At 42.2% G+C, this 12,589-nt stretch overlaps 1 protein-coding gene across 1 annotated transcript in view; it reads right to left on the bottom strand.

The window, feature by feature from the left end:
- LOC104470444 (transcription initiation factor TFIID subunit 1-like) overlaps positions 1–12,487 on the bottom strand; it is a 33,317-nt gene extending 20,830 nt beyond the window's left edge. Inside the window, exons 1-14 of the mRNA XM_010085372.1 lie at positions 12,373–12,487; positions 11,657–11,773; positions 10,540–10,659; positions 9,868–10,109; positions 7,584–7,802; positions 6,929–7,147; positions 6,541–6,742; positions 5,080–5,196; positions 4,504–4,671; positions 2,807–2,934; positions 2,587–2,694; positions 1,572–1,745; positions 1,293–1,466; positions 1,104–1,208 (exon numbers count right to left, since the gene is read on the bottom strand). Of these exons, the coding sequence (XP_010083674.1) occupies positions 1,104–1,208; positions 1,293–1,466; positions 1,572–1,745; positions 2,587–2,694; positions 2,807–2,934; positions 4,504–4,671; positions 5,080–5,196; positions 6,541–6,742; positions 6,929–7,147; positions 7,584–7,802; positions 9,868–10,109; positions 10,540–10,659; positions 11,657–11,687 (2,007 nt within the window). The 5' untranslated portion in view covers positions 11,688–11,773; positions 12,373–12,487. The remainder of the gene's footprint in view (positions 1–1,103; positions 1,209–1,292; positions 1,467–1,571; positions 1,746–2,586; positions 2,695–2,806; positions 2,935–4,503; positions 4,672–5,079; positions 5,197–6,540; positions 6,743–6,928; positions 7,148–7,583; positions 7,803–9,867; positions 10,110–10,539; positions 10,660–11,656; positions 11,774–12,372) is intronic.
- Between the last annotated feature and the right edge of the window lie 102 nt (positions 12,488–12,589).

Here is a 12,589-nt window from a genome sequence, read left to right as displayed (position 1 = left end):
TCCCCATCTCAACTGTATGTATTTCAACAACAGAGAAAGGCCCATAAAAGCAGAACTCTACACACCTGACTAGTAACTGGCATCCAGCAGACAGCTAGCAGTGCAATTCTCAGAAAGTACACTGTGCTGAGTCAACCTTGGCTGGGCACCAGGTGCCCACCAGGCTGCTCTATCACTCCCCTCTTGAGCAGAACAATGGGAAGAAAGTAAGATTAAAACCTTGTGGGTCAAGATAAAAGCAGTTTAATTATAAAGCAAAAGCTAAGGCTGTGCACGGAAGCAAAGGAAAACCAAAGATTTTCTTGTCTACTTCCCATCAGCAAGCAACGTCCGGCCACTTTCCAGGAAGTGGGGCTTCAATATGCATAGCGGTTGCTCCCAGAGGCAGACGCCATAACAACAAATGTCCCCCTCCTCCTCCTTTCCCTTAGCTTTTATTGCTGAGCTGACATCATACGTTATGGAATATCCCTTTGGTCAGTTTGGGTCAGCTGTCCTGTCTATGTCCTCTCCCAAGATCCTGCCCACCCCTGGGGCCCTGAGCCTCCTGGGGGATGGGTGTTGGGGAGACAGCCTTGATGCTGTGTGAGCACTGCTCAGCAGCAGCCAAAACACTGGTGTTATCAACACCTTTCTAGCTCCCAGTGCAACACACAGCACTAGGAAGGCTGCTATGGGGAAAATTCACTCCATCTCAGTCAGACCCAATACATACACATATGGTTTTGCTTGCACATCCTGGACCACAATAAATCCATGTTTTCTATCCCTTCCAAAACCTATTTACTGAGCTCTCCAACATTCAAGCACTTTTGGCCTTCCACTCAGTCCTAACAGTATTTACAATGCCATTACAAAGCAAAACAGTGAAGATTCACTTCCTGCAATTCCTGTCATTCCTACAACAATTTTAAAAAACATACAACAGAGAGATATTTTTAAAAAAGCGTAGAACTGAATTATTATCAGTAAAAAGACTTAAACTGGAAATGAAACTGAATCTGGTTTTTTGGATGTTAAGCATTATTTGTGATTCAATAAACAGGGCATTATTACACATACTGCCTATTACTCCATGTTCTTCTCATGTTTGCTTTTCTCACCTGCAATAACTGGCCTGGATGCAGAGAACCCAGGAAGGGAGAAGTGTGACAATAAACAGTCTCTCCATATTTACAGTCTGGAGCTCCTGGATCTTTGCCAGGTTTCTGTAAGGTACAATGAAAGTGCAGTTAGCACTCAGTGACAGGCAGAAGAAAATCACTGCCCAACAGCAAAACCTGCAAACTCACCCTTTTGTAGTAATTTTTAATCTTTGTTGCCATGCCAACCTGCATCATTAAAGGAGCATTTTCCTCACTGTACTCAGCAAGGATGAGATCTCCATCCTTGCCAGTTAGGTCCTGTGGTGTGCGCATGAAGAACATTTCACCCCCACCAGAAGCCTGACGCTCCTGCTCTCTCATCTGTGCCAGTGAAAAGACAAGTGTTAGGAAACCAGTGCATCAAGCAGACCTGCTGTGCAAACGGAGCCACAGCAAACATCAGATACAGAGAAAAATAAACTGTACCTTGGCTTTCTTTTTTATATGCTTCAGCAGAGGTTGCACAGCATGGGGCCCTGGTTGGGACAAGGCACCAAAAGAGTATTTCTTCAGGGGAGGCCGATGAAATTGTCGGAGCTTCATAGGACCCATATGGGTGGGAAAGAATGGCTGGCGAAGTTCCACTGCTGGGATAGAGTGCTAACACAGGAACAAGAATGACACATCACCTCAAAATCAAGATCATCCTCCTATCCTACTAACCCTTATTTAACAAAACCAAGTAATATTTTCAGGTCTGCTAGCAGTAATACTAGTACATTGAAATTCACTTGTTATCATACACATTGCCTTTTGACAGAAAGTGCTTAGGTTCATATATAGTTCTTTCGTTTCTGTAGAAAGACAACTTTTAGTTTTACTATTAATGGTACCCAATGAGAGGATTTTTTTACTAACTAGGAACATGCAAAGCCATTATCCCTATCAGTGGGAGAGAAGTGCATTTGGAATTACATACATTTCTCCCATTACAGAAGAGGCTGGAATCAGATGTGGTTTTCAAAGAGGTCACTGAATAACACAATGGAGGAGGTAAAAAATATCACCTCTTCACCTACACTAGTGAGCAGTAGTTCAAATTCATCATTATCTAATTTATTTTTATAATATCCAGATTAAAACACACACTAGTAGCAGAAGCGCAGCCTCACCTCCTGACTACCTGCACCACTTTCCCCTCCCCACTACTGCTTCAGAAAGAGTACTACAGAAAGAAACACCAAACAACTGCATGACAAGTATGATACAGCAAGATGTAGCACCCAAACCTCAGTTTGGTGGGGCAATCAAGAAAAGTTAGTTCAAACCCCTTTCTAATCATTTTAATGAAACAACATTAAAAACCTCTGTCATGAACACTTAACTGACCTGCTGCAATCTAAATTCTGGTTTTCGACAAATCATAAATCATACTCTCAGCTAGACACCTCCTACCAAGACACACTATCTCTCACTCTATAGCCAACACTACTGTGACTACCTGAATGATGTTGCCTCCAAAGGTTCCTCGAAGTCCTTGCTGTTTGGGGTAGTAAAACTCATCATTGGAGAGGTTCCAGGGGTCCTTCACCTCTGGCTGAGACATGTTCTAATTCAATTTTAAGCACAGAGAGAGAGGTGTCAAAAAAAGAAACAAAACCAAAACTCTTCATTCCTTCCACACCACTCCCAACCTGCAAAGTGCTAAAGCTTATGCTGACCTGTTGTGGTTCTTCCTTGATGACACCTGTTTTTCCCAACAGGATGCGACTCTTCTTTAGAGAAGATTCTTTCTTGTTCTCCTTGGATGGAGAGTTCAAAGTCATTTCTTCCTTTTCATCAGGAATTTCTAAAAACACAAGTAATCACACTGTAGGGCACTTGTCCTAGGGTTCACTTGTCAGCACTGCAACCTCCTACTGAGCTGCAGCTTGGTCCAGACATTTTAGCCTTTTTGTTTAGTTTCTGGGGTGACTGTCCTCCTTCTACACTCCTCCCCTTTTCCTCCATACAGGTTAATATGAAACAAACTCAAAAAAGACAGAAAAGCTCCATCCTTAAATCTCTACCTTACCGTCTTCGGCAGTGAGTAGATTTGAGTGGGAGGAGGGTGACTGTGGGAATTGCTTGGGGTATCCACTGCTCAACACAAAATTTACTAATAATCTAATTGGTGGAAGTACAAGAAATAGCACCTGTTCTGACAAAATTATTCTAAAGAGTTGAGAGTCAAAGCAACAGGAGTGCCAACACTGTTTCCCAATTACATGTATTAATAATATTTTTCTTCCCCACATATATACAACATGAAAGTGAGTCTGAATCCAAAGATAATGAACCTGAACTCAAAAGGGATTCCTGAAAAAATCCAGGATAGTAGTATGAATTTTGAAAGTTAGCAATTTGTGAAGCATGGATTCTCCGAGTAAGATTTTCACATGATAAGCAGGGTCAAGTGACATGGGCTTGGTAAACACTATATCAACTTCACGCACAGATCTCGTGTCACTTTATTAAAATGAGAATGGGTTCACCTTTGTCACTATTCATACAAACATCTGCAATTTTGTGGTGTATTTCAGACAGTGAAAGAAAATACTGCAAGTCTGTTTGTCTTTAACCAAGTCAAATTAAGAGTGATTTTCAAGGTTGCTGGCTAATACTAAAACATTCCAATCAATTCATACAGAAATTCCTAGAACTGACCCACTTTCCTGAGGAAGGAAATGCAATCCAGGTCATATAGAAGTGTAGCAAGATATGAGTATCCTTAAACTACATAAGGCTGCCTGAAGATTACTAACATACACATCTAAGAGAAAGTGGTGATTTTAGTGGTCCAAGTAAGACAAACATCTCTCCAGCTTGTAGCAATATAAGCAGGGAGTACATTCAAATCAAATTCCAGGGACACTGAGTAGCAGCAACAAAAATGCTGACAGGTATTTGCTCCCACGTGCCACTACCACAGCCCGAAAGAGGCTTAAGGAATTTGCTTCTTCAGGCCTTGAATACAAACCATGCTGAGAATGGCATAAGCTAGTTTGTGGTTTACTACTCTACCTTCCCTCTTCAAACCAACATGCATGCAAGTGAAATTAAGACAGTCACTTTTAAAACACATCAAGAGTCAGATTAATTATGTTAAATTTAAGTTTCAGGACGTTAATTTTTACTCTCCTGTTACTGCTTTTAACTTGGGAGCTGAAGGTATAACCACACCATTAGAGTTATTACTGTTGCCTTCCTTTGCTTAGGCTTTTGATTACTTGCAAATTATCTTCAAAAGGCAGAACAAAGAAAGACTGTAAGTATCGCCCCAGTCCATTTATTTCCATTACAGTGTGACTATAAATCCTTGCTTCCATTTCGACTTGTCTTTTCCCATTTGAGTAATTTCTTCACGCCATAAACATACCTAGAATTATGTTTTCATCATTTGGATCAAGTGTTAAGACAGGGGGATCCAAGTAGGCTTCCATTGCCTGATCATCCCAGATGATACTGTCTTCCCAACGGCCATACACTAACTCTTCATTATCAATTGGGAAAATAGAGTACCAGGGCTTGTCTTCATCCAGGGAAACTGCAACAATCATAAAGTAGAATCCTTAAGAATTTTATACATTACCTTAGCAGAAAAACATTTCAGACCTCATCCCCCTATCTTACTCCCTCAACCCTCCCCATTTTTCAGGGCTTTCTGAGGCAGAACCTCTAAAAGGCAAAAAAACCCTCTCATATTGGAAGCAAAGAGGAAGCAAAGCCCCAAGTCTCAGCTTTTCCAACACTTAAGAGATTTTGCTCCATTGAAACGCAGAGAATGTCCAAGAATGAAAGAGGGCCTGTAACAAGGTTTTAGAGTAAACAAGTATCCCTTCTATCTACGCCTTGCCACCAATAAGGGACCCTACTACGACAGAGAACACAGGTCTATCCAGAAACACGTGTCACATGCACCTACTCATAAGCCAAAGACTGACATCCTCAGTACCTTGCTGCTCAGGGGCCTGCTTTTCTTTGCCCTTTGCTACACCTAGGACTCCTGCTACATTTGGTTTCTGTCCTAGTGGAATTGGTGGGTTGAGCAAAGAGCCACTGCGGTTCAAACCTAGAGAAAAGGAAAACAAAAGTAAGGTCAGCATGAGCGGGAGTGTTAGGGGTTACTACCCTGCCTTAAATCAGAACTTGGGGGTTGCACGGAGAGTGGTTCCCAGCCTGAATCAGGATGGGCCTACTGCAAATATCACAAAGAGTATCATGTGCCATCAGTACGGGTAAGACTTAAAAACCACATTCACCCACAGCTTACCACTGGAGTCTGCAGCCTCTTCAAAGTTACGTTTGGCTTGCTTTGCATATGCTGCATGACAATGCATAAGGTGTATTTCTATATGGTCCCTATAAAAGTGAGAGGCCTTAAGCAGACAGTTGCCATTGACAGAACAGTTGGTGTGGCCTCCAGCAGCTTCCCGTCTTATGTCAAACTGCCATAGAAAAAGGATGGCCAAGCAGACCTCAAGGAATCATTCTGTGGAGTCCTTCTCCTCCCAAGACAGACCAACTCACCTGTGGTCACACTGTGTCACTTAAGTTAATGCTTCTGGAAGGCATAAGACCTAACACATGAACAGACCAACCATGTTTAACACGTTACTGTAGCTTTTGATGGGACACAAACACAGCAAGCCCAGGCCTGGATAGCTCAGGCACAACTGTGCTGAAATGAAAGTTGTTATAAAAAGCTATCTCCACCTACGCAAATCCTCAGGGCCTTGTACTCATAGCTGAACAGTAAAGGATTGACACTAGTACCCAATAATGATCATAGAATCATAGAATCGAGTTCCAACCCCCCTGCCATGGGCAGGGACACCTCCCACTAGACCAGGCTGCTCAAAGCCTCATCCAGCCTGGCCTTAAAAGCAAGATCTGACATTCCCATTAGTCTTTCCTTGTGGAAGCACAATGGGATATACACAAGCAATTTAAATTTAAAAATGCATCTGTGTCTAAGAGAAGCCTGAAGCTTGTAAGAATCATTACCTCCTATCTAGAAAAAACAGCATACCATTATTAGTTCAGGAGAAACTTCAGAAGACTTTTACACAGTTCTTCCAATTAAAAAAAAAAAAAAAAAAAAAAGAAAATTCCATTGGTCTGTAAACAGCAGACATCCTAAGTGTGTCATTGCTTGATACCAATGTAGGTGGATCTAGCATCTGGTATTCCACATGAATAGAGAGAAGGAAGCCAGAACTGATATTTTCTTTAACAGAAGGGACCTACTCTGGTTTTGAAAAGAAAGTAGAGAGTCTCAGAATTTTGAGCGGAGCTGTGATGTTGTCAAAAAACATTCCCTGACAGGAAGAATTATGTTCTGCATTTGAAACGAAAGCATGCAATGAGTCAGTTTAACTACAGCAAGTACAATTCATATCAGACCATCGATTACCTTGTTGGGCATTGTATGCAGTGGCGTTTCTAGTCATGCTGGATGGCAGCCAGCCTGCCAAACTGGCCCGCTGTGTCTTAGTCCCTTTGTGTTTGACATCTTCTCCATTCCAGATAACATCATCCTCCCATTGGAGCTGTGTCACCATAAGGAAGTGCTCATCAGCTAGCAGATCATCCTTCTCATCCACTGACCCTGCATCCTAGGAGGAAAGAATAACTGCTTGAAGACCTGCATCGACTTTATACTTTCAAACTAAAGGAGGAGAATTAAAAGTCTCATTTTGCATCATCTACAACCATCTACCAGCCCATCACCAAGCTCTCATTGTGCAGCAATCCCCAATGCCACACACATCTCCACACCTTCCCCACAGTTCCCCTCTTACCCCTTCATCTGTGTGTCCTTTAACCTCCTGCTCCTTCTTCTCTTTCAGCTTGAAACCATAATCAAATCCACTGCCATCTTCAGGGATGCCCAGCATATCATACCAGAGCTGTGCTGGGCCATAGCGCCATTCTGCCACTTTAGGCTTTGTATCTGTCACTTTGTCTATATCACCAGGTGACTGAGAAAATTTCGATTCCACAGGTGCCATCATGGTAATCTGAAGTACAGCAAAGGAGGGAATGGTTACACTGATGGCTTACCTACGTGTCAGTACGAGGTTTCTTCCTTCCAAGTTTCCCAGCTTATTATCAGAGGAGAAGAGTATCTCCAGTAAGTGCTTTTCCATACTTACTAGCTGTCTTAAGAATGTTCTGCAATTAAACTTCCAAGAACACAGAGGTTTCTTCTTGATAAAAAGAGGATAAGCTCTGCTATTGATCCTGTACCACAGATGCAGCCTTCTCAGTAAGAAGCAATCACCTGAAGTCACTGACTAGTATCTGGAGTAGAGCTTCTGCACATCTGGAATACAAACCAACCCTGTCCTCCAGTTTTATTAAGGAGGAAAAGCTCTTTACTCTAATGGTCACCGTCCAAACCACTACTATCCCCAGTGCTAGCTGGCGACCCTCTCTAAGTCTCAGATATCCCACCTCATCATCTGAAAGGCACTGCTCAGGAGGGGGAGGAGCAGCAAACTCATATTCCCAAGGAGATTTTCCTTCCATTCCACTCTCAACTACAACTTCACCCTCCTGTAACTGCACTTCTTGTGCCAACTCCCGATGTTTCTTCTTGCGTTTCCTTCGGGCACTACGCCAAACCGACGGAACGTTCTTTCCAGGGCCAAAGAGACGCAGGAAACGCAGCACCTAGAACAGGGAAAAACAAGAGAGTCAGAGAAGAAAAACCACTGTGGAACGCTTGTCTGTCTTTCCATCACCTAAAAAGCAGTAAAGAAAGAGAGCACTCTGAAATTCAGAAGCATGGCCTGTACTACAATCCCCTCCGATGCAATCAACAATCTCTTGGCTATACTCGAAAAAAAGGTTTCTGATCCATCTGTTTGATGGATCCTTCCTTTTCAGAAAGATTTATTCTTAATTTCAGACACAAATAAACTCAACAGAGGGAAGAAAGATTGCCTTTACATATTGGGCATTTGGTAAGACACCACCTGGAAGTAATTATTTTCATTTTGAACAAACCAGAACCTTCAGAAAGACACATGGAGATTGAAGAAGAGTTGATAAAACTATTAGCAGAGACAAAGCTAGAAGACAGTTATATAAAGCAGGGATTTCTTAAGCAAGCAGACAAAAAAAAATACCACAGTCCAGAAATAACATACTAATTTTTATTTCCATCATAATGCAGTTCCCCTGTATGCACACTCCAAAACCTGCACTAATGACAATGACAAACTTTCTCTTCTGTTTCTTCTACGGTTATGCTGGTTTTGAAGCACTGATAATTGTTTCTTCAGAGCGCTCTTGTAAAGAGGGAAAGCGTTATTCCCAAATTAACTGACAGATTTAGGAAACAGGAATTAGAACCAAAGATTTGCAAACAGACAACCTGCTAATGCGCCCTGTTAATCTTTTAATGCTGCTCCCCAAAGGAAACAATGTTTATATGACCACTCTGTCCATCGTATCCTTCTTCCCCAAACTCCCCAAGACTACTTCTGAACCTTTCAGCCAGTTTCAAGGAACCTTCACCAAGGGCAAAGGTCTCAGACATAGCTAAGATGCTAACAGTTTGATGAAACACAAAGTCTTCTTCTCCAAAGCAGTTTCACCAAGAAAAACAGAGCTACATTAACACACATTCTCAGACATCAACCAATCCTCACAGCCATATCTACAGGATTTCACACTTTGCCACCTCTAGTGCTCTTGAATTAATTATGAAAAGTGCCCAACATTAACAGCTTGCACTGATTTCTGCACCCACTGGGCACATTCAACACTGAACCAGTCCCTGACGCTACTTGTTGAGCACCAAAGAAATGAACACACCAACTGATACAAAACACAGTAACACAGGAAACACCACATGTGGAAAAGCCAAGAGAGCATCTCAAAGGCTAACTTCTGTGCATTCTGGAGCCTCACCTAGATTTCTAACAGATAGAGGCTGGCTAAATCATTAAAACATGACATTTAATTATGCAAATTGCTCAGCTCCTTACACAAAGCCTGTGATGGAGGCACACATAAAACCAAGTTATCCATGCTCACAACCATCTGTTTGGCAACTATAAGCTCATCTTTACTCTCCTTCTCCTCCCACATTTCCTCTCCTCTCAACAGTTCTAAAACTTTCAAAATACTTGTTAAAATACATCAACTACCTTTGCTATTTGAGAGCATTTAGGAAAGTATTGTAATGAATTTGCTTTGTGCAAAAAACGATCATCCTTTTGACCAACTTGTTATTGAGCTAATTTCTGATCTATACTCAGAGAAATTCTGAGAGAGGTTTAAGTAAAGGATACAGATCACAAATTGTTTCAAGAAGAACCCACCGAGTTCAGGACAGCATGAAAGGAGGAGCAAATATTTGCCAGAAAAGACAGAAAGCAGACAGATTAGCATTATGGTTTTTAATCATCTGGCAAAAGTATATTCTCTGCTACCTCAGAAAAACAATTTTCACAAATCAACAGGCCTGTGCTATGGTCTTACAGGACATCAAAACATTATTTCACACCCTGATTTATATGATGCTTTTTAAGAGGCTCCTGAAAATGGCAGGAGAATCATTACACGTTAAGCAGACTGGAAACAGCAGCACACAGAAACTAAAGAAACTACTGAGGTCAGCAAGAACATCTATGCAATTACTTACTACATATACTTAATACTATACAATTGATATTTAGAGGGCTCGCATGATACAGTTTCTGTCACTTCCACATATCTCTTACAATACCTTGCCTGGTCGAAATTCCGGGAAGAGCTCTGTAACACTTGGCAACTGTTTGGTAGCATCTCGCTGCATGATTCCTGCAAGAGGAAGTGTGAGTTTGCCTTCCTTGGATTCTGCCTGCCTGGCTTCTTGAGGTCCCATCTCTGACTCAGAATCAGAGCTGCTGCTGAAATCCACCTTGTCGGAGGCAGCAGAGGAAGGAGCAATGATGGAGGGCAAAATGATACCGTCTCCATCTTCAGATACTACAACAGAACAAGCACCTTATAAACAAACAGGTTTCCTCCCTGTCCCCTAGTACAACCCCATAATGCCACATCTACTGTTTATACCAAGTTATGCAAAAATTAAGCTTCTGCGGGTGTTATGAGTACCATTCTGGTTTAATCTTTCATTTTATCCTAAGCGTTCCAGGTGAATTTCCCAGCCACAACTGAGAGGATGAGATAAAAAAGCAGTTTCATTGTCAACATCTGTATTTTAACCATCACTGGAAATATAATATTTCAACCTACATTTCGGACAATGCTATAACATTGACCCACCTTTAGAAGCAGTCTGCAGACTGAATTCTGACGACGCGTGGTGCTTGCCGCAGAACAAACTGCTACACAGCAGTGTTTGCTTCCTTCAGAAATTCATATTGCCAGAGAGAAGAAGAAAGTCCTCACTCACCAGCAGCAGCTGTATCCTTTTCATCTTCTTTCTTTACAGGTACTGGAGGTGGTGGTGGTGGCGGCATCAACTTGGAATCAATATCTTCACAGTCAGCATCGTAATCATCCTCATCTTCATCTAACCAGTCGGGAGACAAGACTGCATATTAAGCAGACAATAAAAGGGAACCAGGCACCCTACCCATTTATACTCTTACCTGTCCCAACCTGATGAGAAGACCATGCCTTCTCGTTAGTGAGGAGACCATTCTCATTTTATAACTAGATGCAAAACTCTTACAAGTTCAGCTTACTACACAAACTCATTTGCATGACTGAAATTTACGAAAGAGTGGGAAGGAGGGAAAAAGGCAAACTGACATAAGGATGACTGAAGCACTTAAAATATATATATATATTCTGCTATTACCTCTCCTTACTCCTGCTTTGCAGAGCAAATAAAGCTGCTAAAGTAATAAGAAAAATGTGGTTAAAAAGCCCAAGTCACCTTTACATCCCACTAACCACAATATGTCAAAAGAAAAGTTAAGCGTAAGGCAGCTTTAAGGAACATGCAAAGATTTAACATTTGCACTAGCAGCTACTGAAAGGCAAAAGCTGCATGTTTTTGAAAATCTATTCTAGACCAGAGATAGCTGGGACCAACGAAAGAACCAAAGCGTCTCATGCAGAAAGAGTAATTTCAGAAAAACAGTTCAAGGGTAAAACAGGAGAGAAACATTGAGATCAACGTGACTCTTCAAGGGATCAGGACCTTATTTCTATCATAGAGTACCGCTGAGAAGCACCTGGCCTCCTGCATAAGCCTCTTCCTAAGAACACAGGTTGAAGAAATATGAGCAGCTATTGGGTATTCTCTGCAGGGGATCCCAGAGCAAAAGAAGGATCCTGGTTTCTCTTCTGAGTATAGTTTAACTCTAATAAGGAACTAATTCCTTTAAAAATGAAGGTCTCAAGCAATGAGTTAATCCAGTGAACACAGTTTCACAAAAGCTTGTATTAGGTTATTGATACAAGGAGTGAAAAGGAACAATGTCACCCATGTAAGAGACTGTCAAGGCCCATTGCCCCAAAATACCTTCCACTGCTAGAGTTGTAACACTAATCCCATTTACCTGGTCTTCGAATTGGCTGCAAACTGCCCATTGCCTGCTTATACCTACGGCTCTCATCTTCTGCCACTTCATTAATATCGGAATAATCAACAGCATCTTCTGTGCTCTTAACCCAGCCTAGGAAGAAAAGAAACCTAGTCACACAAACCTTTATCCTAATATACGTTACTAACTTCAGACTTCACTACGTACACACTAATTCTTTGCCATGCTTCTTTTTCTAGAGAAAGAAAAAAGTGTGATTAACACTTCCCCTCAGAGTACTTTTCCCCTCATTCCAACCAAAAGTTCCAAGAGCTCTGAGTTTCCCCTAGAGATTGGCAAGTAACCAACTTTAAGCACAAGGAACACCTTTTTCACTTACTCAGTGGAACTGTTCAACAAGCTCAGAAAAAAAAAAAAAAGATATAATAATACTGCACACTAAATGGGCTTATTTAACACAGGGAAAAATACAGAATAAACTTATTCATTAGGAAGAAAGACAAGTAAAAAAAAAGTAAAAAAAATGAAAGAATGAAAGTGACGACGAGATAACGCGGGATTCGCCCTGGCAAGCAGAGGAAGGCAAGGCCTCTGTCAAAGGACCTCTGACCAGATAACAGCACAATATTCCTTGCAGCCCCAGATGATCTGGGCGCGTTTCTCCCTGTCCGGTGAGAGTTCTGGTCCTACAGCCCCCCTATCGTGTAACCGCAGGTATCCCACTGCCAAACCTTCCTCATCCAGGTGGGCTCCATCGGCCTCCGGGCTGTCCTCCTCGCTGGCTGTGATCTCCGTGATCAGGTTGCCCAGGCCCAGCACCCCCAAACCGGCCAGGTGCTTCTTGGATTCCTGGAGAGACCAGAGCCACGTCCCAGCTGAGAGGCTCCGCCAGCCCGGCCCGTCTGAGCGCCCTGACCGCCTGCTCAGCCCCGTCCTGGAGCCTGCCCC

This window comes from Pterocles gutturalis, unplaced genomic scaffold, assembly GCF_000699245.1.
Source record: "Pterocles gutturalis isolate BGI_N339 unplaced genomic scaffold, ASM69924v1 scaffold30, whole genome shotgun sequence".
In the NCBI taxonomy this organism is placed as follows: domain Eukaryota; kingdom Metazoa; phylum Chordata; class Aves; order Pterocliformes; family Pteroclidae; genus Pterocles; species Pterocles gutturalis.
The sequence above is the reverse complement of the archived record's forward strand: the minus strand, read 5'-3'. Positions and strand labels throughout refer to the sequence as shown.